The sequence below is a fragment of the Saimiri boliviensis genome, chromosome 4, assembly GCF_048565385.1.
Source record: "Saimiri boliviensis isolate mSaiBol1 chromosome 4, mSaiBol1.pri, whole genome shotgun sequence".
Classification (NCBI taxonomy): Eukaryota; Metazoa; Chordata; class Mammalia; order Primates; family Cebidae; genus Saimiri; species Saimiri boliviensis.
Window position 1 is genome coordinate 126,353,670 of NC_133452.1, and position 27,555 is coordinate 126,381,224.

Genomic DNA, 27,555 nt, shown 5'->3' on the forward strand with positions numbered 1-27,555 from the left:
AGATTTGGGTAAGAGATGAAGTTGACATAGGTCAGACTGCAACAATCAGCTGGTTTATCTAATAATAGCAGTAGCAGTGAGGTATCATCCTGTCACTGTAGTCCAGCCTGGGAGACAGGGTGAGACCCCACCTCCTAAATGAATAAAGTAGTAGATGCAGCAGCTAATCCTTCATTTACTAAACAACTTTATGAGTTAGGCTCTATTATCGCTGTTTTACTGATGAAGAGAGGCTCAGAGAGGATAAGTAATTTGCCCATGTGACACAGTAAGAAGTGAAGATCCTATCTACAGCAGCCTGACTTCAGTCATTACTCTTAAACACATCCATTTGCAAGCCTGGGTATCAGTTGGTTCCTCCATGGGCCCTTAAACTCACCCATTTAGTATGTGATACACATACATCAAATTTAAGGGAAGTGTATCCGTTTTACTCAGTTTAATGGATACTAGTACTATGTGGAATGAATAATAAGTAGAGAGAAAGAGGGAGGTGACAAAGTAATCTGAGGCTGCTGTGAAGTGATAGGCCCGCCGTGGAGCCCAGCAGCAGATGCGCCGGCGGGCTCTGGGGGGCAGAAGGGAGGGACCGCGGGCTGGTCCTTGGTAGCCCCGGGGGTGGCGGGCGCTCAGGCGCAGGCGCGGCCCGGCTGTCAGGCGCTGATGCTTGGGGCCACCTGCAGAGGCGTCCTCGCCCCGTCCCCGGGATGCCCCCTAGACTCGGACCCCCGTGCCCTCCCTGCCCTGTGCTGTCACAGACTGACCTGAATCCTCCCATGCCAAAAAGATGGGTTGAAGAAAATATTTCCAGCCCTCCTCCCGATCATCCCTTTCCCGGGGAGAGCCGCTGGCCCCTCCGCAGGGGGCTGCGCACGGCGGTGGCAGCGAGCTGCGGCTTTGTTTCTCAGGCACCTGTTGTGGGTCCCAAATAGAAACGTCGCCCTTGGGGATCCGGGACCGGGCAGCCTGTGTCCGGGGGTGGGCGTGCTTGGCTGCGCCGTCCACCCGGGTGGGCGGTCCTGGGGTGGGGGCCCGGGGCGCCGGGTCTCTGCCTGGGAGGGAGGGGCCGAGCGGCGCCCGGGCGGGAGCCGAGCCAGCCGGGGCGCTGACCGCCGCGCTCGCCCCCTCCCTTCCGCCCTCCGCCCTCCGCCCTCCGCCCTCCGCCTTCCTCCCTCCCTCTCTCCCCGGCGCGGGCGAGTGTCTGCAGCGCGGCGGCCAGGAAATGCCGCAGATGCGCCGCGCAGCATCCCCGGCGGAGGCAGCGCGCCGGTCCTCCCGCACCGCCGCCGCGGCCTCGGCCCGGCCCGGAGCAGACGCCCCGTGCAGGGCCCGGAGAGCGGCCACCGCGGCCGCAGAGGGTCCGGGCGCCCGCCGGCCCCCGCCCGCCCTTGCCGCACTCCCGGTTCCTCCGCTTGGCGTGGCGCTGCCCGTCGCCGCCCCTGCGCTCGCCGAGATTTGCCGCTGCTGAAACCCGAGAGGGACTCGGGCTCCCGGAGCCGGGCGGCCCACCCTCGGCCCGCCGGGAGGCCTGGGCGTTTCCTCTGCCGGCCCCGGCGCCCGCCGCCCCTTGCGCCCCCGCTCTGCGTCTTCGGCTTCCGCGGTCTTCCCCAGCCTGCTGCTCCTTCCTCTTTTCCTGTTCCCAAGGCTGCGTCTTGCTGACTAGGATACTGTCCGGCGGTTTCGAGGGGGACGGGGGAATTGGCCAGTCATCGCTTAGATAAACTTCGGCATGGCCGGTTACCTCTCCCCTGCTGCTTACCTGTACGTGGAGGAGCAGGAGTACCTCCAGGCCTACGAGGATGTCCTGGAGAGGTACAAAGGTATGCGGTCCCTGCCCTGGGGCTGGGGAGCTTGGCGCGGATCAGAGAGGCAACCGCTACTTTTCTTTAACCAGAGCCACCACTGCTTGGGCATGAGTAAACAGGTGTCTGGACCAGTCTTGGGAATGGACCAGGTCTTTCTGCATGGGATTTAGTACCGCTAGCCAGGGTGGATGGTGGGGTGGGCGGCAGTCTGGAGACGCCCTTAGATGAGCAGTAGAGAGAGGGGAAGGGGGTTTGGTTTCCAAGAAGCACATTGCATTTTCTCTCTCTTGTAAAAGCTCTTAAGCAGTACGCATAATCATAATTCTTCCTGGGAGGGTGGATGCCGATTAATTCTTTATGGGATTACTAAGGCATTGCTGCTCCTGCTTGCCTAGGGCATTGGTTAGCTCTGTAAAAAAGATTAAGCATCACTAGATAATTTTTCTTAAAATGATCTTATTCGAAAAAGTTTGTGTCTATATACTTATTCTGATGTATTGTAAAAATTATTTTATAGTATGATAGATAAAAGACTTTAGTTAGTGAATTCTTTGTAAATTTAAATGTAAAGAATATACTTTGAGATTTTTTTTTACTGCCCATCCTTTATGTTCAGGAAATTCTATGCCAACCTGGTATTTATGTTTTAGTATAATGTTTACTTTGACTTTATAATTAAATATAATGACTAAATAGAACTTGCAGCTGTCAATTTTACAAGAGTCTTTTTGTCTCTGGAAATGTATTTTTAAATGTGTATATATCATCTCCTTATTGTGGCTCCTGGAACACTCCGCACTCAAGGGCAGCTTACAGAGGTTTAACATATTTATGGTGAATAGTGGCTCATTTCATAGGTTGGATTCAAATGGTTTTGTATCCTTTCAATATTGCTTTGAGTTTAGTAACTCAATGTCTGTACATTCAGTGGTATTATATGGTGAACAATGCATGTAGTTTTCTATTAATGAAAAGTAGAAATATAAAATACTGAACTAAGCAATAAAATTCCAAATCCCCAGAAAGCTCAAATCCATTCACAATTGTTTTCTTTCTTTGTAGAATATGTTTTATAACTGAAATTCTTGTAATCTATGTAGAATTTTGTAAACAGTACAATGGGAATTCCTTTGTGCTAAGACTCTTATTGTGTATAATACTGCCACTGAGTGAGTGCAGTGATATTTTAGGCCAAAGCACATTTGTGGCATTTGTGTGTGTGTGGGTAATAGACTCATGTTTACTTCCATCTCTCCATTTTAAAATAAGGTTTGTAATTAGTTGTCTTCAGAATTTTAAAAAGGAGAAACATTGTAATATAAACTAACAAACCTTATTGAGGAAATACATCTGTGCTCTATAAAGTCAGAAACAAAAAAAAATCGGAAAGTTCTAAAGTATGTACGTTTTATACTTTTGAAAAAATTATAGCTGAATGAATTTTTGTCACATGATGTTTTACCTAAGTGACATGTGGGTGATTTCAGGTGACTGAACATGTAAGTGCTGATTTTACTTGTCTTAAAGAAACGTATTGTTTAAGAGCTTGTCTTTGTCTTTGGAAATAAAAGAGAATTAAAGATGTGAAGGCCAGTATACAACAATCAGTATTGCCCTTAAACATATACATCTTCAAACATGTTGTTCAGATGTCACTGAAAAAGTGATGGGAATTTTCCTCATTTTACTTGTGGTTTTAAAATGCTTAGTTCATCAATTTGTACTTGGCTTTATAGTTGTTTTATGTTTCATTTAGTTGTGGAAAGGAAAGTAGAAGTATTGGGCAGTGTATTCCATGAAAAACTGGAGACCTGGAAAACTCATTGTCTTCTGATGTGTTTTGAAGCCAGTTATGATTTCCCATCAGTATCCAATACGATGACTTCACTACAGTGCTTATTATCCTGATGACTTGCTGTGGGGACTGACCTAATCAGAAAAGAATTGTAGGCTTGAATAGGGAGTGTCAGTTCACTAAACGTTCAGAGTACAGTTGCTCACTTTCTGAAATCATGCATTGTTCAAAACATTTTATGTTCTCATTTAAACTTAAGAGAGGTTATTTTGATTTTTATTTCTGACCGAGTTCCTTGGTTACAGAATGAATTTGCATTCATCTAGAATATTATCAGGTTGCCAAGTTATCATATGCCTCAGCTGTTGAGAAGTGTAAGTGCTGGAGTCAGCTGGAACCAATTCAAAATCTGCCTGTTGTCAGAAATGCAGAATTATCATAATCTATAATGTTAGGAATTATGAGCATTAGGTTTAGAAGTCAAAAGTTTTGTTAGGCCTAGTCTTCAGACTGCCTTAGGAGGACTTCAAATCAGACTCCCTGTAGAAAAACAAGAATAGTGGAGAGTGAGCGCTAATTATTTATGGCGTAGTCAGTCTATTCTTGTGTCTTGCTTTGGTCCTTTACTTCTGGGCAAAAATAGGCAACTGTTTGCTGAATTAGAATAACACAGAAAGAGCTATTTGCCACAAAGAAGGGTGCAGTGTTCTGATTCATATTCTAGTCCTGTCACTTGTAGAATTTATTCATAGAATATTCAGGACCATCTGATTAAAGAAAAAAACACATCGTATTTCTGCAGCCGATACCAAACTTCAGCTGAATAAAGGCATTTATTTTTGAATAAAACATAATTCTTTATTATTGTTTATGCTAGAAATTGTCTATGTCAGAGTGGCTCTCTTTTGTATCTCTGGTAAATTATCCACTGTGTAATACAAAACATTCTTAGTAGGTTAGCTTAAAAGATACAGTAGTATCTTATTTTTCTTCTTAAGTGTAAGGAGACTAACCCATATGCTGTTATCATAAATGATTAATTAGCTCTCATCTTATGAAATTCTGCTGTTAATGTATCATTGGAAGATTTTGTTTTCCCAACACATTGATACTTTGTAGCGTGATGTTAAGTGAGAAAATGAGATAATGTGAACTCAATACATTTTATTCTATACCTCATAGATGTAGTTTTAAAATGTTACATTATTTTGGTCCACCAAAATGGTTATTTTTCTATTGATCTGATGGCAATGAAAGTGTTCCATTTTTCCATTTATCATTTTCTTTATGAAAGCTGAATGGGTGTTTTGGTTACTTATCTATAATATCACGCTGTTTAGGCAAAGGCAAAGTTTTCTCTGGTTTATTTATTTATTTATTTTTTTTTAAATTGCTTTAGCTTCTTCTCTCACTAGGGCTATAAAATCTGCTTATGTGCATGGTGACAAAAGGAACTAAGACTACCATAATTTTCATTTTCAGTTCGGGTTTATTGCCTTTATTGATAGATGATTAGTAAAAATTCTGTCATTTTACTCTGTAAATCAGCTCTGATACTCAGTTGAGTTGAAAATTGGAGTATGCAGGTTTCAGGGAATTTCTCTGCAGCATGTAATGGTCTAGCTCAGTGGTTTTCAATTTGGCTTCTAGGATTCTGCAAAAACTTGATTTCACATTTTTCTGCTCATGCTGTATTCATAGGTTAACAGTTATATAATATATGAACTTTAGCTGTGCTGCATCATGATAATGTTATATTATAGCTAGTCATAATAGTGTTAAGTCTGGGATTTTTGTTTTCTTTTCAAAGTGAAACAGGCTGAATTTGCTGAGTGTTAGTTAAGATTATGCGTGACTGTTTGTAATAGAAAACAAGTGATCATGCTTAGCCAAATAGATGTTTTCTTTTTCTCAGGTACTGAGAGTTACTGAGTAGGCAGAACTAGGTTGTAGGGTACCTCCATTTGCCAATAGACACTCAGATTCCTCTATTTCTGTGCAGCTATTTATAGGGTATCTTGTGGTCATTTTGTGATCACAAGATGACTGCTCCTCCTCCAGCCCTTGTGTCTCCATTCCAGGGGACAGCTGTTCCAGGGGCCATCTCTATCTACAGGTAGCCTAGGAAATATAAATTTTTAAGCTGGCTTTTTTTAGTTCCCTGAACAAAATTGAAGTTTTGTTTGTAAAGAATACGGAAGGACTTGCAGCTGGTTTTGCAACCAGCAGCGTCTGGCACATGGAGGGCAAAGAGTCCAAGTTAAAATTGGAAATGTAAAATTTGGATACATATTAACAATCATCACACAATATATTTGGCTGCACTGAAGTTTGAAGACTATCTGAGAGCTCCAGGAGGTTTCTGAGTATTTTCAAAACGATGCAGTTGAATGTTTTATGTTACAACGTGGGTTTGAAAAGTAATTTTCACCAAATAATTAGGATTAAATTGTGTTTATTGCCTCACACAATAAGAAGCATATATCAGTTCAGGAATATGGGAAATTATAAGATATTGTTAGTGAATTTAATTTTAAACTTCTACTGATTTTTCAGTTTATTTTGTTCTGACTTAGAGAGTTATCTCAACATTTATTTAGCCAGAGTCTTTAAAAAGAAGGCTTATGCTTTTTAAAACTTTTAATTTTTTTTTCTGTTGTATTTGAACAATTTGGAGATGCTTAATTTCTGGCTCAGTAACAGTTTTAGGTAATCAGTGTAAGTACAGGTGGTGAGAACAATTTATTTTCGTACTTCTATCTTGTAGTCTGACAAAGAATTGCTTGTATTTCTGCCTTTGGGTCATATGTGTTTCAGGATCCTGGCTTTGTGGGGAGCTAGAATATTTGACCAAATCATCTTCATGCAATTGGAGATTATGAAAATATCTGAAGCTGTAGAAGTGACAATAAGATGAAATATCTAGGCCGTCATGTTCATTTCTGTTTTAGTTCCACAACTGAGTGTAAAAGTACACAAGAATGTACCCAAATCATGTGACCTGGTACACTAATTGGGAAGAGAAGATGATTTGTAGTTTAGAATGTTTGTTATTTCATATTAATTAAACACAGATGCTTCTGTTTCATGGAAGTCTTCTCTCTATAATGGCTTTGAAGACAAAAACAGGAAAGACTTCCTTGTCCATTTCTTAGCTCTTAATATGTTAGGGATTACATTCTACTTACTTCCAAGGAGGAATTTCAGGCAATTTTTTGCTGCCGTATGCCATTGTTTCTGTAAGTGATCAGATATGACCCTTTTTCTTCTTTTTTTTTTTTCCTTTGCTTGTCCTTTAATGCAATTTTGTTAGCTTTTGTTTTCTGACCTACCTCATCTCTCCCAAAAGAGGAAGCAAATAATTCTGCTTAGTTTGAGTGTTGGGGAAAGCTTCGTATTTAGGGTCAAATGGAATTTCACCCTGTGAGAAGGTGAAAAGTACCAGGGAGGAAAACTCCAAGAGTAGACACTAACATGACTTTTCCATTTCATTGACATAATCACCAAAATCATTTTGATTGTTGGCTGAAATGCACTGTAGGTTTCAGGGAAAGGATTGGATAGAATTTGTAGGAAGATGGATGAATGATGGAGAGTTATGCTGTACCAAATTGAACACAGTCTTGAGTGCCATACCCAGGACTGAGTTTGGGCATTATTCTTTAGGCAGTAAGAGTGACCCTTTATGATCCCTAGCAGGAAGTTAGATATATTTTAGAGAGAGCATTCTGGCAGTGGTTTGGAAGACTGAGTTAGAAGGGAATACTCAGGCAGGGAGACAGGTTAAATGGGTACTGTAAAATTATAGTGGTTGGAATGGAAGGTTGAGTCTAGAGAATTTTAGGAATTGTCAGGATGGCTGCAGTTGGTTCTGCATATGGGGACAGGAGGTGGGTGCAGCAACTTTTGTTGTTGAGGTTACGTCCAAAAAGCTTGAGGTGTTTCCTTTGTAAGTTAAAAAAAATCTATCGCATGTATTTATTAGAAAAGGTGTTTTTAAAACATTTTATTATTAATCACTATTAAATTGTTCTTGGGAGTTAAAAGGAATGAAAGCTATTTTGCGTGACCTTGGAAATACAGCAAATAGTATGCCCTAGAAAACTGGAATGCTCTCTTTAATGTAGAGCTCTCTAAGTAACACCTTATCAGTCTGCTTGTTGTGAATCCTCTGAGCATGATTAGTAGCATCTTAAAGCAGTGGACCTGTTTTCCCTAAGCAAATAAAATGATTGAATTTATATCCTTTTAAAAGATAAATATACATGATGATAAACTTGCCTTTTTTTTTTTTTTTTTTTTTTTTTTTTTTGAGACAGAGTCTCATTCCATCACCCAGGCTGGAGTACAGTGGTACAATCTTGGCTCCCTGCAACCTACACCTCCTGGATTCAAGCAATTCTTCTGTCTCAGCCTCCTGAGTAGCTGGGACTACAGGCGCCTGCCGCCACACCCAGCTAATTTTTGTATTTTTAGTAGAGATGGGGGTCTCACCTTGTTGGTCAGTCTGGTCTTGAATTCCTGACCTCAGGTGATTCACCTGCCTCGGCCTCTCAAAGTGCTGGGGTTACAGGTGTGAGCCACTGTGCCTAACCATATTTCAATAGTTTTTTAAAATTTGTTTTTATTTTAGAAATCATCTTAATTAGTCATTGTTTATTTTCTGCATAAAGTTCAGCAAATATGTAGAGTTAGTTTGGTTTGGTGTATAAAAATTTCAGTGGTTTTATGTTCATTTAAGTTCTCAGCTATCCTGCAATTTGAGCATTAAGCCTTACAATTTAATTTCAAATTGCAAAACAGTAACTACCATTTATATGTCGATCTACGCATATGCCTGGCATGGTTCTGGGTATTGTATGTGAAATATACATATGTATATATATGTAAGTTTAAAGAATCACATAGCTATAAGTGGTAGAAATGGCATTTGAACATAAATGTATATTTGTCCTAAACTGTATGTTTTGAGTGTCATTATATTGACTGGGAGATGTCATAGAAATAGTTACTAAAAATATATTTATTAAGATTCTGATTTTGATTACTACTACAACTTTGTGAGATACATTAAATGAATGCATGAAATTAAAGTTAATAGTTTATAGATTTATAGATACTATTGTTCAAGTATGAATAGATTTTGGAAGTCAAACTGTTGTGTCTTAGTTGTATTATAAATTCTAATGACTAGATAGTTATAAAAAGAAAATAAAATTTTAGTATGAGCATTTCCATTGTGTATTTGGGTTGAGAAGATTTTGAAAAGAACTGTTTTTGTAAATGTCACCGATGAATATGGCCTCTTTCATACATGCCTGAAATGTTTCCTGGAAAGAATTGTCAAAGAGAGTTGACAAAGTCTTGATTTTACTCTGGTGGGTGAAAATATTTCCCAGTGAATCCTGGTATTAAAGATATTATACAAACGTTTTATTGTTCTAGTGAATTAAAAATGTGCCCCTGTATTCAGTGTTATGGTTCTCCATGCTGGCCATGCCAGTGTAATGATTTGTTTTGGCGTGAAATACTACTACTTGTAGTGAGGTAGACACTGGGTTAATAAAGGTGGGATAAAATAGGGCATATGGAATATTCTGAGCAGTAGAGATTATGTAGGTAGTCAATGCATTAGGTGGACCTAAGAAGTCAAGTACTGTGGCTCTTCCTCCACCAGTAGGCTTTTTAAAAAATGCACACATTATTTTTTAAGAGTAGTTATAGGTTTACAGTAAAATTGAGCAGCACAACATAGTTCCCATATACTCCTTCTTCTTCTCCCATAGTTTTTCCCATTTACATCTGGTAAATGGACCTCCTATTTACACTTGATGTGGTACATTTGTTGTAATTGATGTATTGGTATATTGATTCATCAGTTACATAGTTGATTACAAGATTAATAGTTTACATTGGGGTTTCCTTTGTTGTACAGTTCTGTGGGTTTTGACAAATGTATAATATCATGTGTCTATTGTTATAGTATCATACGGAAGAGTTTTACTGCTCCCAAATCCTCTGTGTTTGACCTATTTGTTCCTATGCAGCTCCAGAGCTCCTGACAACCACTGATCTTTTTGCTCTCTCTATATTTTATGTTTTTATAGAGTGTCATATAGTTGGAATCCTGCAGTATATAGACTTTTCTCACTAGCTTCTTTCATTCAGCACTATGCATTTAAGGTTCTTCCACGTCTTCATGGCTTGATAGCTCATCTTTTTTGATTGCTAAGTATTAGTTCATTGTCTGGAAGAACCAAAGTTTACTTATCCATTCACCTGCTGAAGGACATCTTGGTTACTCCTAAGTGTTGACAGTTATGAATACTACTGCTCTAAACAGCTGGGTGCACATTTTTGTATGGACATGTTTTCAAGTCATGTGTGTAAAGGAGTATGATTGCTGGATCATATGGTATGTTTAGCTTTGTGAGAAACTGCTAACTTTTCTTCCAAAGTGGGTGTACTGTTTTTTACTTCCACCAACAATGAGTGAGAGTTCCTGTTGCTCCACATCCTGTCAGCATTTGATATTGTCACTGTTTTGTATTTTAGCCATTCAGGTAGTTGCGTGGTGGTATTTCATTATTGTTTTAATTTGCAATTCCCTAAATGACATTTGATGGTGAGTATCTTTTTATATGCTTCTCATCTGTGTATTTCCTTTGGTGAAACGTCTGTTTAGATCTTTTGCCCACTTCTAAAATTTTTTTTGTTTTGAGACAGGGTTTTACTTTGTTGCCCAGACTGGATGCAGTAATAAAATCGTAACTCACTGTAAGCATGAACCCCTGTCTCAGCAGATCCTCCTGCCTCATCCTCCCAAGTATCTGGGGGTACAGGCATGTACCACCATGTTGGGGTAATATTTTTATGTTATATAAAGACACAGTCTTGGTATATTGCCCAGGCTGGTCATGAATTACTGGGCTGTAGTGATCCGCCTGCCTTGGCTTTCTCAAGTGCTGAGATTTACAGGAGTGAGCCATCATGTCTGGCCCTTTTGCCCTTTTGCCTACTTTTAAATTGTGTGTGTGTGTGTTTTATTGTTGAGTTTTTGGAGTTTTTTTGTTATATTTTGGATACTAGTACTTTGTCAGATACGTTTTGCAAATGATCAGTAACCTTTTTATACCATGACCTCCTTTGGACGTCTTTGAGCCCCACTGCATATTATAGGCATTGTTTAAATAAATAAGGACCTGATTATTTTCTTTCATATGTTCATAGCATTTGTAAGTACTACTTTGTTTTAGCTAAGTACGCTATTTATTGTACTTGCTTTATAGAGTTGTATGTGGTGACTCTGAGTTCAGCAATCTGACAGTTTGCTTTGGTGTATCTATTATGCTGCTGCAGCGGCAATTCAGGTATCCAGTTGGTTGGCAGCTAGGATGCTTAATAATACTTGAGTCTAAAATTAGTTGAACTGTTCTATTTTAAGGGTAGACTGAAATTGGTAGTCCGTGTCCTGTAAAACATGTGAAAGTTAGAAACTCTTAGGATATTGAATTACTTCTTTAGAAATGTAATCAGAAGTGGAGTTGGGTAGAAAGTTAGTTTGTGTTCATTTTTAAGAAAGTTTTGTTATGGTAATTTGATTAAGGCCTGGATGTAGTGCTGTGTGTATACAGTATCCACAATCACACATTTTCACACTGTTTCCTCTTAGAGGTAAGGTAGTGTTTTCATGTAAATGATTATATGTGATTTTAAAAATATGAGTTGAGTTAGATCATGATCATTTGGTTTTTTTTTTTCTGTTAGTGTATTTTAGAAAAGTTACAGTTCCTAAGTGTTTAGAATTTTGGAACACCATTGACTGCTTTTGCTAGAAAAAAGAGTGATTAAAGGAGTACTTGGTTGTTTATCTTGTGGTCTTGTGATAACCTTACTTGTGTAACAGAAACTAGGGATTGTTGAAAATAAGGCCAGACATGGTGGCTCACGCCTGTAATCCCAACACTTAGGGAGGACAAGGTAGGTTGATCACATGAGATCAGGAGTTCGAGATCAGCTTGGCCAACATGGTGAAACCCCATCTCTACTAAAAATACAAAAATTGGGCTGGGCACGGTGGCTCACACCTATAATTCTAGCACTTTGGGAGGCTGACGCAGGAGAATTGCTTGAACCTGGGAGCTGGAGGTTGCAGTAAGCATAGATTGTGTCATTGTACTCCAGCTTGAGCAACGAGAGCGAAACTCTGTCTCAAAAAACAAAACTAAACAAAAACGGAAACAAAGATTAGCTGGATGTGGTAATGGGTGCCTGTAATCCCTGCTGCTCGGAAGGCTGAGGCAGGAGATTCACTTGAACCTGGGAGGCAGAGGTTGCATTGAGCTGAGATTGTGCCATTGTGCTCCAGCCTAGACAGTAAGAGTAAAACTCTGACTACAAAAAAAAAAAAAAAAAAAAGAAAAGAATGTTGAAAATAGTAGATAAAAAGCAGAGTGATTCAAATTAAGAGTTTGATTTTTCGTATAATAAGAATTTTATACCTCCTGAAGCAATATTTTATGCTATAGAGGCAGTTTTTTTGCAGTATTAGTTGAAAATGTCTGTATTAGTCCATTTTCACACTGCTAATAAAGACATACTTGAGACCGGGCAATTTACAAAATAAAGAGGTTTAATTGGACTCACAGTTCCACGTGGCTGGGGAAGCCTCACAATCATGGTGGAAGGCCAGGAGGAGCAAGTCACATCTTACATGATGGCAACAGAGAAAGAGAGAGAGCTTGTGCAGGGGAACTCCTCTTTTTAAAACCATCAGATCTTGTGAGACTTACTTACTATCATGAGAACAGCATGGGAAAGACTTGACCCCGTGATTCAATTACCTCCCACGGGGTTCCCCCTACAGCACATGGAAATTCAAGATGAGATTTGGCCAAACTGTATCAGTGTCCTTCAAGCAGTCTCAGAAGCTATAACAATTTAGTTACTATAGATAATGTATAGTCTTTTTTTTTTTTTTTAAGATGGAGTCATGCTCTGTCACCCAGGCTGGGGTGCAGTGCTGTGATCTTGGCTCACTACAACCTCTACCTCCTGGATTTAGACTGTTCTTCTGCCTCAGCCTCCTGAGTAGCTGGGATTACAGGTGCACACAACCATGGCCGGCTATTTTTTTTGTTTTTTTTTTTTAGTAGAGGTGGGGTTTCACCATCTTGGCCAGGCTGGTCTTGAGCACATGACCTCGTGATTTGCCTGCCTCAGCCAATGTATAGTCTTTACTTTTTCTTTGAACCTTTTTGGAAGGTCTGAAGCAGGATTGAAGGATTCTAAACCACAGAAAGCAAGATGCAAGTATGCTTTAGTTTTCTTGTGGAAAAAGAAATATAATATCTATCCCTTTTAAAAAACTATATAAATTTAGATTTGTGCTTCAGTAGAAGTAAAATACTGTAAATGGAATGAAAAACTTTCATAATTAGCATTTTTTGAAAGCATTCAAGCAGTGTTGTTCTCAACCTTTCTTATATTTCTAGTCAGAAATTAATTGGTCATATGCATCAAGTGAACAGATTACCATCTAATATATTCTCTACTCCCTCATCCCTATCACATTTTGTACTCGGTCTTTCCCTAGAAATGCTGGGAAGAGATGAAGTGTTTCGGACCGGGAGAAGCAGATCTTCACAAGTTTGGAACGTGGTTTAATTCCAAATACTTATTGATCCTATATGTTAAAATATGCTAAGGAATCGGGGCGTACAGGAGGAAGAGGAACACAGGTTCGTAGCTTCTCAGAGAGCACAATTTGGTGAAGAAAGTGGACCAGCTCCACTCATTATATGTGAGTGCTACAAAAGAGGAGTGATCCGATCATCCAGGGTTTTCACAAGCAGGATTGGCATTTGAAGGAAGGCAGAATTAAAGTGGGAGCTTGGGGAGGGGAGAGGCTTTGTACTATGTGTGGGTGGATACTGTAGACAGAGCTTTCTCTTGGGGCCACCATGTCATTTAGACAATCTGACCTTGTATTTCACCTTTTGTATTGTAGGAAAAGTATTATCACAATAATTTAATTAGTACTTTAATATAAACAAGACAGATTTTGCTTATAGGTAATCAGTGTTGAGTTGAAGATTTTATTCTCCATTTTAAAGAACCCTGCTGTATCTTACAGATACTACAGAACCTGAGGGTTTGGTAGTGAGAAATAAGTTTTGGGTATGGCTCGGCAAATGTAAAGATTGGATGTGACATGCTTTTTTAGACGGAGTCTTGCTTTGTTGCCAGGCTGGAGTGCAGTAGCACAATCTTAGGTCACTGCAACTTCCACCTCCCAGGTTCAAGTGATTCCCCTGCCTCAGTCTCTTGAGCAGCTGGGAATACAGGCACAGATGACTATGTCCAGCTAATTTTTGTATTTTTAGTAGAGACGGGGTTCCACCATGTTGGCCAGGATGGTCTTGATCTCTTGACCTCGTGATCTGCGTGCCTTGGCCTCCCAAAGTGCTGGGATTACAGGCATGGGCCACCGCACCTGGCCGGATGTGACACTCTTAATATGGTGCAGGAAACTCTCAATTACATTGATGATCATAATTTTAGCACTTTATACTTTTTTTTTTTTTACATATATGATACAATTTGATTCTTATAACAGTTCTCTGAGACAAGCAACATAAGTGTGCCAGTGCCCTGATTTTATAGGCAAGGAAATCAGGCTTCTGTAGTTGCATTGATAGGTGGTGGACTGGGACTAGAATTCTGGTCTTCTGATAGCCAGTCTAGAGAACACTCTACTGTAGCTAATTGTGGCCCATCCTTATATGCAGTCAAAGTTATTAATAATATGGACCATAGGTAATATATGTGGTGAGAGGTAAATAGTCTCTGTTTAAGTAAATAGCAATTGAATATTGCTATTGTTCTGGAATTACAGCCCATATTTAGGAAGAAATAAGGCTTACCTTTTGTTTAATGTGGTTTTGGGCTATCCTGTCCATAAATTCGGTGAAAAGTTCTATTTCTGACTGTAGAGGATTTAGTTTCTTGAGGGAAAAACCCCATTATTATCTCTTGTTTTTGTTAATTGAAGCAGCTCTTAAAATTAGAGGGTTATACATTTAGACAGAAAAACTATCCCATTGACTAAAGATGTTGTAATTTCTGTAGTACTCAGTGACAAAGGAGGAGCCGTGTCAGTACTTGGGGGAAACGTGGAAAGAAAGCTTCTGTCACATACTTGTGAACAGTTTTGGAAAATAAAGAAGTGGAAAAAAGTAGACGAAATGAGTAAAACTCTGTAGTTCTGTTATCTATATATATTAATTTTATGACGTTTGTTTTTTTCCACTTATTTTTTCTCCATAATATATGACATTTAAAAATTGGGACCACTGTGTATGTATAGTTCTATACCCTGCTGGTTCACTTAATATATCACAGCATTTTCTAATGCCACAAAATATTATTTCAAACCATTTGAATGACAATACATGCATTCTACTATGTGCGGTAAATAATCTTAGAAAACATTTAAGCAATTTTGTATCCTGATAGTTTTTGGTTAATAGCATTACACTGGTATTTTTACATCTAGTTCCAAGCTTCAGAAACACAGTTTTTCAGGATAAGAAAGAAGTCATATGGATTATATAAGCCAATTAGCAGTTAAATATTTATAAGATAGTGCACAATTCATGATTGAATAGATTCTTATGTATCCAATTAAGAAATTCTAATCACTCTGAATTCTAGAAATGCAACAATAAAGGAAGCAATTACTAATTCTCAGGAGATCCGATTTTCATTTCTGTCTCATGCTAACTAGCTAGTCTTGGATGGCTTATAGATGAAAATGAACGATTGCCAGGGTTCTTTATCATCCTGTTATATCTCCTTAATTAATTACTTCATTATTTATTTATTTCTTGAGTGTTCTTATGTGCCAGCAACTATGTTAGGTCCATGGGGTGCTAAACCTAAAAAAAAAAATAGTTGTCTTTTATATTTTTTTGTTGAGTTATGAATGTATCACTTTATACTGATATAATCTGTTTGGTTACTCTCGACATCATTTTCTAACATACTTTTTATTTATTGTTTATGGCATACATCTCATTTTTTATTTTGGAAATGAACACCATTTTCACCGTATTAATGGTTTTAATTTTTTGTAGAAACTATTATTGATTCAATTTAAAAACCCTTTTAAAATGCCTTCCAGCATTTTGATACGGTTTGCGGTCATTTTTTGCATTTGTATTACATTGCTTGTACTAGGCTTCAAGACTGTGTTATTTATTAATGGTATTCAATCAAGGACTATGGGGCATTGATATAACTGTAACATTGAAGTCAAACTTTGGAGGAAACTCACACTGTAAAAGTTTTTTAACTCTCCTTACATGCATTAATGATATGTAAACTTTGAGTGTGTGCAAATGGCCTCTTTTGGGGAATTTCAAAGTTGTTACATATTTTATCACTGTGTGTTGTTCTTGCATGCCTAGGTCAGTGTTTCTTTTGTGTTTGGCTAAATGATCACCATATACATGCAGTTTTCAGGAAAGGCCTAAATGTTGTACCCTCCAAGGCTCCTTTTTCCATCTCCAGTTAATGGAAGATTTTTTCCTAGCACTTTTAGTTCCACTTTAGCAGTGAACTTGAACAAACTGTTTCTGGTTGGCCATTTCTTTCTCCAAGATTTTTAAACCAGTGCTCTGAGTCTTGGGGGAGCTACAGCCTCAAGACTAGGGATTGTGGTCTTCAGCTTTGAAGTGGCTTCATTCTGGGGGATTAGTGAAGCTGTTTCGATTTGTTTTCCTTTCTCTTATTCTATCCTCCCCCTCCTCCCCACTAACAGAACTATAGGATACTATAGGGCACAGGACTATAGAACTACCCTTGGGTGGTGGTTTTTAACGCTGATTCTGCTCTCCTACCTGCCCAGCCTTCCAGAATTACCATTGCCTGTAGGGAAAAGATGTCAGCATCGAGTGTGTTGATTCTCAGTCATTTCATTTTATCGTTGAGAAAACGAAAGTCCAGAAACGAAGGGTCAGTAAAGGAAAAAGCAAGCTCTAAACTGAGGTCTCCTGATTGTTAGTTCTTCACTTTGCCGAGTCTCCTTTGTTTCTCACTGGTGTATAGAAGGGGTGTGTTCACTGTCTATATGCAAGTCAATGAGAAGTAAGGGCAAGAATCTAGAAGTGAGTGGAAAAAGTGAAACAATAGCGAAGACAGGAGTAGTGATGTCAGTGTTATTCTTCACATTCAGTAAGAGGACTGCTGAGGTGTCAGTGTTACTTTTGATGTTTCTGTATTTTAGGGCCTTGCATTATGATGGTGATGGTAAATTGCACGCAGGCTATCAGTGTTCTGGGGCTTTAAGAAATAGATTCAGACTAATATAAATTGGGATTACAACATGGAACTAAAAAATATTTCCCACCTTGAAGGGTTGAATGGGGTCTGGTTGGGAGTCGGGCCACATCTCCACAGCGGCCCTACGGCATATGGCCCTGCAGGCGTCCCTGCCCCCCGGGACATTGAGAAGATGGAGAAGGAAGAAGTCTTGTTGTCACCACTGTTGCATGACCTGCTGCCCCTGAGGCCAGACCCCATGCCCGGATCTTGGGGAAAAAAAAGAAGAGTTGAGTGAAAATTTGGCTGCAGTGCTTGAATTAGTGTGTTACCTGACCATTTCCTACTTAACCATAAGGTCCAGGCTCCGGGCAGACTGATCTACACCACTAACAACCCCAGCCATCTCCCTTCCCCAAAGCCTGCATTTTGAGAATCTGCTGGATCTGGATCCTTCTCTTCCCTTCTGTTCATTCCTGCTCTGGATCAGGAGAACGTGATGCTACGTGCATCAGTTCTAACACAGCTAGAGAGTAGATGCATCAGTGGAAGGTATGAAAGGTTTGATTTGCTCTCACCCCAAATGGGCATATGGTAGGTCTCTGCATATGTGTTTGGGTGTGAAGGATGGTGCAAAGAAGGAAAGGGGTAGTGAAAAAGGGAAGCGGAACGTATCTCATGCTGTTTCTGAGAGTTTGGGAGATAGAAGCTTTTAGATGAGTGGTAGCCCAACTCCGTTTCTCATCGTTTGGGTCTTCACACCTACATTTTACACTCCCCCAACTCTTCCTCCCCTGCTCAGTTCTGTTTCTTCTGGCTGTCCGCTAACAGCAGGCAAATACCTTGTTGCGAAGGATGTGATTTGGAAACTGTGTTTCTAATATAAACATGCCTACTGTTTATATTATTAAATATACTTTTCATAGCTCCAACATTCTATATTCAATTTTTATTTTAGATTGGCTACAAAATGTCAATATATATTTTACATTGATAATATTGTTGCTGTTTTACCATTTTTTAGATTAAAAATGTAGATGTACATTAGCCTGGATGATCTACCCTTCACTTAAACAGCATTTTTAAGAGAACATGTATTATAAGTTGGTTGTTTGGAACTGACAAATGCATTTCTATAGCACAGGCCACTGGCTAATTGGAGATAAATTTTTGACCGTGGGCAAATTGAAAAGGAGATTTAAAGGATTTTTAAAAACTAGGAATAATTTTTTTTTAAGTTAGAAACTACTTTTCCTGTTACAATCTTCTAAAAGCATTTATTACAACATCCAGCACTGGCAAGAACACGGGGAAACAGTACTCTCCTGCGCTGCTTTTGAGAGTGTGTCTTTGGAGAAAGGACATTGCTGAAGGCACATCTACTCCTTGACTCATCAGTATTTCATAATCTTTCCTGCAGGTAGAACTTTAGTGCGTAGATGTTTATTGTGACATTGTTTACAACAGCAAAATACTGGAAACATCCTGAATGACCAGGAATAGGGGACAGTTGAATAAATTTTGATACGCAAATGTTAAGCAACTAATAAGTAATACGAGTTAAATCTCTAAGTATTGACTTATGATATCTCTAGCATATATTTTAAAGGAGAATTAAAAGGCAGATGATTATGTGTTTGGCATTCTTATAAAAAAGAAAAAAAATTATATGCAAACAGAGAGCTATAAAAATAGAGAAACCAAATCATTAAGAGTGAATAGCTCCCAAGAACAGGTTTTCTTTTCATCTCTGAATCTGACATTTTAAAACATATTTTTTACTTCTATAATAAATATAAATACCACCACAAATAAAGTAGAAAGTTTAAGATGATAAAATTATTAAATATTTTCATACATATAAAATATTGCCAGTTTTTGAGAAAAGCTTCATCCATGTGATTCTGACAGATACAGTTTGTAAGCAATATTGTGGGTATTAAGTGACATTCATTTAATAGACCATCTGGTACTTTCATAAACAATTTAGAGACTTAGTGTTTCTGTGGTCATTTATGGCTGAGGTGGTCCATTATGGCCCTAGCTATTATTTTCAGGATCTGATTTGATCATACACTTGCAGGCTGTCTCCCTAGGCATAGTACAGTGGGACGAGAAGACACTGCCTTGAATAAGACGTGTAATATTGGTCCCTAAGAAGTGTGATCCTAAGCCAGAGAATCCGTTTGTTTTGTTTCTTATCTAACTTTACTTTTTTCATTCATTTATGTAATAAATTATATAAAACGTTATTGAGTGCCCATGACATGTACAAGAGGTAAAAAGGTGATCTTGCTTTCCTTTAGGAGATCTCATTCTGTTGGGGAAAGCCAGCAAGGTGATCATGGGACAGTTAAGCTTTTGTGTACGCAGTACAAATGAAATACTCTAAGAGCATCTTTCTTAAACCCTTTACCTGGTGAGACCAGTGTGTTCTGTACCCATTATCTCATTTCATAGTTTTAATTCTCTAACACTAGGCATAAATAAATTTTAGTAGAGTCCTGTTATAGTACAACTTCTTTTTCTTCAAATTGTGATAGAAATTAATCCCACAGTTGTAAGGAAATACCTGATACTAAGAGATGATATAGAAATAGTACGGAGATTAGAGAAAAGCAAGTTTCATATTTGTTAATAGTATTATCAAATAGCAGAAAATGGAATACTTTTGATGTTTACAAAAGCAAGTTGGAAAACTACTACATAAAATATTTTTTATCAGTCTTTTTAATACATCTGCTGCTTATAATGGTGCTTGACATATTTTAAATACTCAATAATTATTTTTTTAAAAAGGTTGCATGAATGAATTTCTGCTGAGGGTTTCAGGCTTTAAGATTTTTCTGAATTCAGTTTTTTTAACTAAGCTAACTCTAGATAGTACTTTCAGTCAAGTACACTGCCTTAACTAATTTTCTCACAGCAATTTAAAAACTGCCAAGCAGATGAAGATTGAACTAAGTTTTGTAATTTAATTTTCTTTCTTTCTTTTTTTTTAAAAGATGGGGTTTCACCATGTTAGTCAGGCTGGTCTTGAACTCCCGACCTTAGGTGATCCACCTGCCTTGGCCTCCAAAGTGATTGGATTACAGGCGTCAGCCACCGCGCCCAGCCAAGTTTTGTAATTTTCAAGAAGTATACAAATTACCTTACTTCATGTTACATAATGTCTTTATGCAGGAAGATAGGCAAAATGATCTGTTGCCATAGGGAAAGACAAAAGAAATTCTAGGGAGAAGGTAAGATTCAATTTAGATAGAAGTAACATAGTATTGGGACATGTGGAGCAAAAATACTAAGGCGAAGCTCGGAATAGGAGTGTGCCTTCAGACAACAGTGGCAAAATTCATGGACAGACTTACTTAGACATTTGTTGGGAACGTAGAGAATAGTGTTGTCCCAGTGTTCTTTTTTACTTTAGAGGTACTGTAGGTGTACCACTTGCAATCCCAGCACTTTGGGAGGTCGAGGCAGATGGATCACTTGAGGCCAGGAGTTGGAGACTAGTCTGGCCAACATGGCAAAACCCTGTCTCTACTAAAAATACAAAAAAAATTAGCCATGCGTGGTGGTGGGCACCTGTAGTCCTAGCTACTCGGGAGACTGAGGCAGGAGAATTGCTTGAACTTGGGACGCATAGGTTGCAGTGAGCTGAGATTGTGTCACTGCAGTTTGGCCTTGGCGACAGAGGGAGGCTCCTTATAATAATAATAATAATAAAATAAGTGATAGTGCAGCTTTTTTTTTTTTTTTTTTTTTTTTTAAGCCAGAGTTCTTTTGGCTATAGTGTAGCATCTTAAAAGTAGCTTTATATAGTTCTGGAACACGTAAATATAAAAGGCCTAGACGTATACTGCTAGGGTCAGCACATATATAGCACCTTCAGGTAACAGGAAGTTTAATGTTACCTAGTCTCCCATTTCAATGATTTATTTGAGGATCTGGGAAATTTTCGCTGCTAAAAACTTACTTTTTACTGCAGAGGCAATACTCTCTTGATTCTGCCTACTCCTTTCTGATGGTTCTTCACTTGGCTTCATATAGTTTCCTCACACATAGTTACAGAGCACTCAGATAAGAATGGAACCCCTTGCAGATCTCTGGGATTTGCTTTTGTGCAGTCTCTTTTGGCTCTGCAAATTCTAGTTGTCTTGACCTCCTCAGATGAACTGTCTCTTCACCTGAGGGAGAACTGCTGCCTCCCCTTGGGTCCTATGTCCTCCCTGGTTTGCCCTTCCTGTACTGTATCCTGGAAGCTCTCCAGGCAGTAAGCTCACCTTGTCTGTTTCTCTTTTCTCAGATATGACATTCCCCTGTGCTGCCTATTGATTGATGCCCCAAAACTGTGATTTCATAAATTTGTGTCTGTATATTTAGTTATTTACGGTGGAGAATAAATCCTGTCTCTGTCAGTATCATGCCCAGAGGTAGATTTTCCTCCTTTTCTCTTCAGATGAGACTCATACATACATAAATTCTCCCTCAGTTTTCTTTAGAATTAGATAGGCTATAGAAATGTTGTGGACTTACAATCTGCAAAGTCTTTAATATATTCTCTATCTACATCTCTCTTAATATAAACATGTAGATAAATTGTATATTAAAGACTTTGATGAAAATCTTTGATGGAAGACTTTGATGGAAGTTCTGAACTGAGCTTGATGATGATACAGCAGGGAATAAAGTATGGTCTCAGTTCATGTATTTGCCTTTGTGTTAGGCTAACCCTAAAAGTATTAAAGTTGGTGTGTAGCAGGAGAATTAAGTCATGATAGGTCAGATTTCTATATTTTCTTACTATTGTGAATGTTTATTTATGTGATATTTAAATTTGGGCAGTTTAGTAACATTGTTATCATAGGACAGTCAGAGGAAAGATTCTTTTTGTAGTAACAGTACATTTATTCTGAATAATAGTAGGGCAGAATCATAATGCCAAGATCGTATAATTTAGCTCCTGCATTTTATTTCTGAGAAGAATTAGGCTAAGAGATAATTCAGTTTATAGAACTAGTTAGTACCAGAGTTGGAGCTGGAGCCCAGGTAGTCTCGTTTCTGGTTTAACGCTTTTTCCACTTAATCATGCTGCCCAGAGAAAGTCCTTGTACTCTAAGCCCCCAGACATATAAACTATACTTCTACCTCCTGATACTGAACATGTAGGTTGAGTCTTGAGGCCTAGCCAGCTTGCTTCCTTGCAAGCTTCATTCTGTGCTGTGTAAACATTGCCACACATTTTATATGAATCAAAGTGTTTAGCCCTCTGAACACATTATTTATGCCATGTATTGCACTAGCCCAACAGAAGGCATGCAATGAGCAATTGGAGTACTTGACCATTATTTTGAAAGTTAATATTTGTGTTTCAGCTAGAGGGATTGTGGGCTTGTTTGATATTGACTTGAGTTGCTAAGTAATGTCAGAAGGTCAAAACAATTTTAAAAGATGTGTGGACTGTATTTGATGACAGTTTGGCACTTAGCTTTTATCTCCTTAAGGTGGCCTCCATATTGAACCACGGCAGATTTGCCTTGTTATTTTAAAAGAATGCTGAATCTGTTGGGCCTTGGCAGTTGGGAAAAGGCAAGGTCACTGTGTGGTGTAATTACACACAAAAGTATATGGTCCTTTAGGGACATATTTTGAAAGGGAACCTCAGCTTAGCAGTCAAGTTTGTATACACACTACCACATAGGAAGAAAGTAAAGATAACTGACATTTAGATTTGAAACCTCCCCTCACTTTTTTTTTTACTGTGAAAAAGAAACTAAAAGTAAAATAAATTACAGATAATTTGTTGTAATAACTACTATAATAAGAGGCAATAATGTACTGGTAAGTATTTGGCAACCAGCTATCCAGGAGCAAAAGTCTTGATTTATATCATTTGTTCATTTTCTGGTGTGAATAATTTATGGCTGATTTCAAACAACCAAGTCGATGTCACTGAGTGCAGAGTTGGGAAGAGATATGCAATAGCATATCTACATCCTATAGTATTTCCACTGTATAGATGCACTAGATGTAAATAAACTCAAGCAAAGATAATCGTAAATATAGTAAAGAAATTAGTAAGTGATGAGTTTTGAATATTTATTATCTTTGTTGTTGGTATAATTTATTTAATTGAAGGCTTATGTAATTTAATTTTTAATGATGGCTTTGTTTAACAATTGGCTAACACAGTTCTGAAAAGTCAACAATACACTCTTCAGTTGTTCTGAGTTTGCTCTGGCATACTACTGAAAACAGGTAACACTTAACAGAGCATGTATAGTGCTGGCCAATCATAGTGTAAGTGTTTTCTGTGAATTATGTCATCCTCAAAGTAATGACTTGGAGTAGGTACCTAAGTATCCTCATTTTGCACTTGCTAAGATTGAATCACATAGTGGTTAAATAACTTGTCTGAGGTTACAGTTTGAAAGTGGCAGAGCTTGGTTTCTAAACCAGGCCATCTGTTTCTAGAGCCTGTGGTCTTAACCACCTTGCCATTCTGCCTGATGAGGTTACAGATATTCTTGAATGTGAGGCAGTAGTAGCTATGATAAATTTTAAGTAAATTACTCATGCTTCAGAATTATTTTATGACTTGCTTCAATAATTGTTTGGATTTTATTTGAATTTTATTTATGACAAAATGTTACTATCCTTAATATATGAATGCTTATATAAATCAACAAGAAAAGCTATTCTCTCTTCAGTAGAAAAACAGAGCAGAGACTTCAATAGGCAGTTCATAAGAGAAGAACTAACAATGGCCAGTAAACATTGAAGGCAAGGACAGTGTCTATTTTGTTCATTGCAATATTAACCCAACCCTTGCAGAGTGCCTGACGTATAGCAGGGCTCTATAAATGACTTTTAGTACCTGTTAATTTTTTAGACATTTTAATGAAGCATATGTAAGTTTTTTATCCTTTTGCTTATACTAAGCTGTTTTCTTTTTTTCTTTCTTTTTTTTTTTTTGAGACGGGAGTTTCACTCTTGTTACCCAGGCTGGAGTGCAATGGCGTGATTTCGGCTCACCGCAACCTCCGCCTCCTAGGTTCAGGCAATTCTCCTGTCTCAGCCTCCTGAGTAGCTGGGATTACAGGCACGCACCACCATTCCCAGCTAATTTTTTGTATTTTTAGTAGAGACGGGCTTTCACCTTGTTGACCAAGATGGTCTCGATCTCTTGACCTTGTAATCCACCCGCCTCGGCCTCCCAAAGTGCTGGGATTACAGGCTTGAGCCACCGTGCCCGGCTCTATACTAAGCTGTTTTCTAATGTTACTTTTAAATAATTGAATTTTTAAAGAAAGTGTTTCTGATTACATAGAGATATTTTGTTATTAAAACCCCCCAAGTTCAAACAAGGATAAAGAGGCCTACTAAATTACTTTTTTCTTAGTGTACACCATTGTGTATAATTTCACTAAGTAAAATGGATATTCTTAAACTTAAGAGAGCTCCTGAAATTATGAAAAATTTCTGCATAATTTCTAGAACCTTTAAACTACAAGTAGTGATGTTTTAATGCATTGAGCTGTTTTATCGACAAACCTTGTTGAGGAACAATGCACCCTGTACCCAGAATTTAGAGACTAATATTTTTCGTTTGTGGCTTTTCCCAGTTCGCCATCTCTTTCTCCTCTTTGGTAGATGTTTTAGCCATGTGAGAGCTCAAATATACTTCTGATGGATGTTGTGAATTATTTTGAGACATAATAAAATGTATTAAAAAGAATATTTCTGTTGCTGACAGTTGCATTTTGGAGATTAGGAATTAGAAATTTCTGAATTGGTTGGAAAGACGTGTTTTAGTTGAATTACTAGACTTGTCATCCTTGGTATAGATAAGCAGGATCTTGCTGTAGTATTTTTTTCCGAAGATGGAAAAGTCAGTGAGGGTGAAGGTGGGAAAAACGGACAAACATTAATGGAATGATGACCCCGGGTCAGACCCAGTGATAAATGTATACATGTATTATTCATCAAAGTAAAAGCTTTCTTATTCAGCAGTTTGGAAAAAGCACTTGGCGGGAGTGATAGGGAACCAGTTCCTATGGAAAATATGCAGTCCACTGAAAGGAATCATATTGCTTGAAGACATTGGTTGCATATCAGAGTACTTTGAAACCTTTGGGGTCAGAACACTTTTCTGTTTTCCGGAAACATCTCAAATAAAGTTGACCAGAATATTAAGTTCTGTTTTTGTCTGAAGTTATGTTACTTACTCTGAGTTTTATGTCGATCAGCATATTATGTCTTGTACTAATTAAAAAGGAAACTCAATTATTATATATTATGTTTAGTCCATTTGGGAGATGGATGACACTCTTCAAATCATTGGAGCTATGAGGGATGGAGCATGAGGTAGAGTAAAAGGGGTGTCTTCTATTTGAATGGTTGATGATTGTTGCCCCATTTGGTCTGTCTTGTGACATCTCATGCCATCACAGATCAATCTATTATAAAAGATACAAACGCGGTGCCTTACCCATGTTATGTATACTCATGTTTCCTTTGCTGAGCCTCCAGGAGACAGAAACCTTTCCTTCTGAACCTCAGTTTCTCCCTGCTTTCTTTCCCTTCATGATAGCAGTGGCCCTTGTTTTTTAAAAAAATTGGCATTTTTCCCCAGAAGGAAATTATATTACTTTCCTATTGTTGGTATAACAAATAATCACAAACTTAGTAGCTGAAAAAACACGTGTATTATCTTACAGTTCTGGAGGTCATTAGTTCAAAATAGACCTTACAGTTATCAGCAAAATTGTGTTCTTTCTGGAAGTTGTACGGGGATATTCATTTCCTTGCCTTTTCAGACGGGTTTCATTCCTTGGCTCATGGCCATGTCACTTCCACCACTGCTTCATTGTTCCATCTTCTGTCACTCTGATTTCCCACTTCCCTCTGTTGGTAACCCTTGTGATTACATTGAGTCCACCTGGATAATCCAGGATAGTCCCCCCATCTCAGGATCCTTAACTTAATCGTATTTGCAGGGTCCCATTTGCCACGTAGGGTAGCGTATTCATAGGTTCTAAGATTAGAATATGAACATCTTTGGGAAACTGTTATTCCGCTTGCCACAGAAAATTTTAGAACTTTAAGGTAAAATACCAGGTAGCACAACTTTTCCTGTATTAGTTTATCATAATGGAGACCAGAGATGGTGTCTGCAACCTTTAGAAAACTCATCATGGTTTCCTTTAACACATAAAAGTATTATTTCATCAAAAATGAAGTATGACAAGTTTGGCTAATTATACTGTTGTGAATAAAAAGGGAGGGAATACTCAAAGGAAATAGGACTTGACATTTTGCCACAGAGTTTTGTAATAAAATGCTAAGGCTATTGAAACAAAACAAAACATTTTTTTCCCATCACAAGTACCCCGTCAGAAGTCTTATTTTCATAAATTGCTTTCCCAACATCCAACCTGCATATATAAACAACATCTTTTTGTCTTCTTCATCTGAAAAGTAAAATAAAGTCATATGGCCCTTAGATTCCTTTGGAAAGGCTATATTATTTTTTTAGTTGATTTAAGTCATGAAGTTGCTTTTATTAATGGAACTTTCTATTTTTACTCATTTAAGAAAATTACAATATTAGATCAGTAAGGTTATCTGAAGAAAGGCTATCATTAGAAAGGGGGATGCCAGTATGAAAAGTAATGGTCCTTGTTAATTTTTTTATAATTGTTTTTAGTCCTTTCTTCCCCACATTAAAAAAAAATTAAGTGAGAGAGAGAGAGAGAGAGAGAGAGAGAGAGAGAGAGAGAGTGTGTGTGTGTGTGTGTGTGTGTGTGTGTTTTAAATGGCTTAAAACTACACCTTTTTATTATCTCACTATTTCCATGGTTCAGGAGTCTGGGCATTCCTTGGTAGGTGAGTTCTCTGACCAGGGTCTCACAAAGGCTGCATTTGTACTTGGTTTTTAGAACCTTGTGAAATTATAATCTAGCAGGGACTACAAAGATCCTTAGTAGGAGAGAATTTTAAAATTAAATATGAACATTATTGCTACCAAGCTGTATTTGATATATGGTAGGAAGATTCTGAAGAGCATAGAAAAAGCAAAATATAAAAATAAAAATCAGCCTATTTAAAATAGCTGTCTCCTTGTACTTAGAATATATTTGTGAACATAGGAAATTTAAAATTAAGGGAAACAGTAACCAGACTGCAAACTCTGAGGCTTGTTGAGTGTCTCCTGCTAACTACCGTCACCTCAGTCCTGCACATGATAGGGGATTCCTTTGGTGTTGTTTATTTTATAGATAAGGCTTCTTAATAATCTGCCAGCATGCTTATAATGAACAACCAGAGCAATTACAAAAGAGTGCTGTTGCTATGCAATTGAACCATAGGCCTATGATAATACAGTAGGGACAAAGATAAGTGTGCTTACACATGCGACAGCTTTGGGTGCTCTGCTAAATCTCTTTATTGGCTGAATCTGCATGAAGTGGATGAAGCCTATTCTGTGTGCAAAACAGGATATATTAAAGGGGCTATAAACAAGTCTCACTATTCTCAAAGAGTAGTGAACTTCTTTTTGCATTAGTTTGCCTTTACAGGAAGCTTAAAAAAAAAAATACCAGGTAAGCAGTTTGCCAAGGTTCTTAAATTTTG

General features: G+C 38.3%; 1 protein-coding gene and 1 long non-coding RNA gene across 28 annotated transcripts in view; both read left to right on the top strand.

The window, feature by feature from the left end:
- The window catches only part of DST (dystonin), a 498,104-nt gene that overhangs the window by 113,995 nt on the left and 356,554 nt on the right, over nucleotides 1-27,555 (top strand). For 4 of the 27 annotated variants that reach the window (XM_074398152.1, XM_074398153.1, XM_074398154.1 and 1 more), the window contains exon 1: nucleotides 1,640-1,820. The exons of 20 other annotated variants lie outside the window; for them this stretch is intronic. In XM_074398152.1, coding sequence (XP_074254253.1) covers nucleotides 1,730-1,820 — 91 coding nt within the window. In that variant the 5' untranslated portion in view covers nucleotides 1,640-1,729. Of the gene's footprint in view, nucleotides 1-1,226; nucleotides 1,821-27,555 lie in introns of those variants that run through there. 3 more of the 27 variants (XM_074398162.1, XM_074398163.1, XM_074398164.1) reach the window with 1 other exon arrangement.
- Nucleotides 1,828-27,555, top strand: part of LOC141584333 (uncharacterized) — a 39,961-nt gene continuing 14,233 nt past the window's right edge. Inside the window, exon 1 of the long non-coding RNA XR_012517336.1 lies at nucleotides 1,828-27,524. This is a non-coding gene — a long non-coding RNA (uncharacterized LOC141584333). The remainder of the gene's footprint in view (nucleotides 27,525-27,555) is intronic.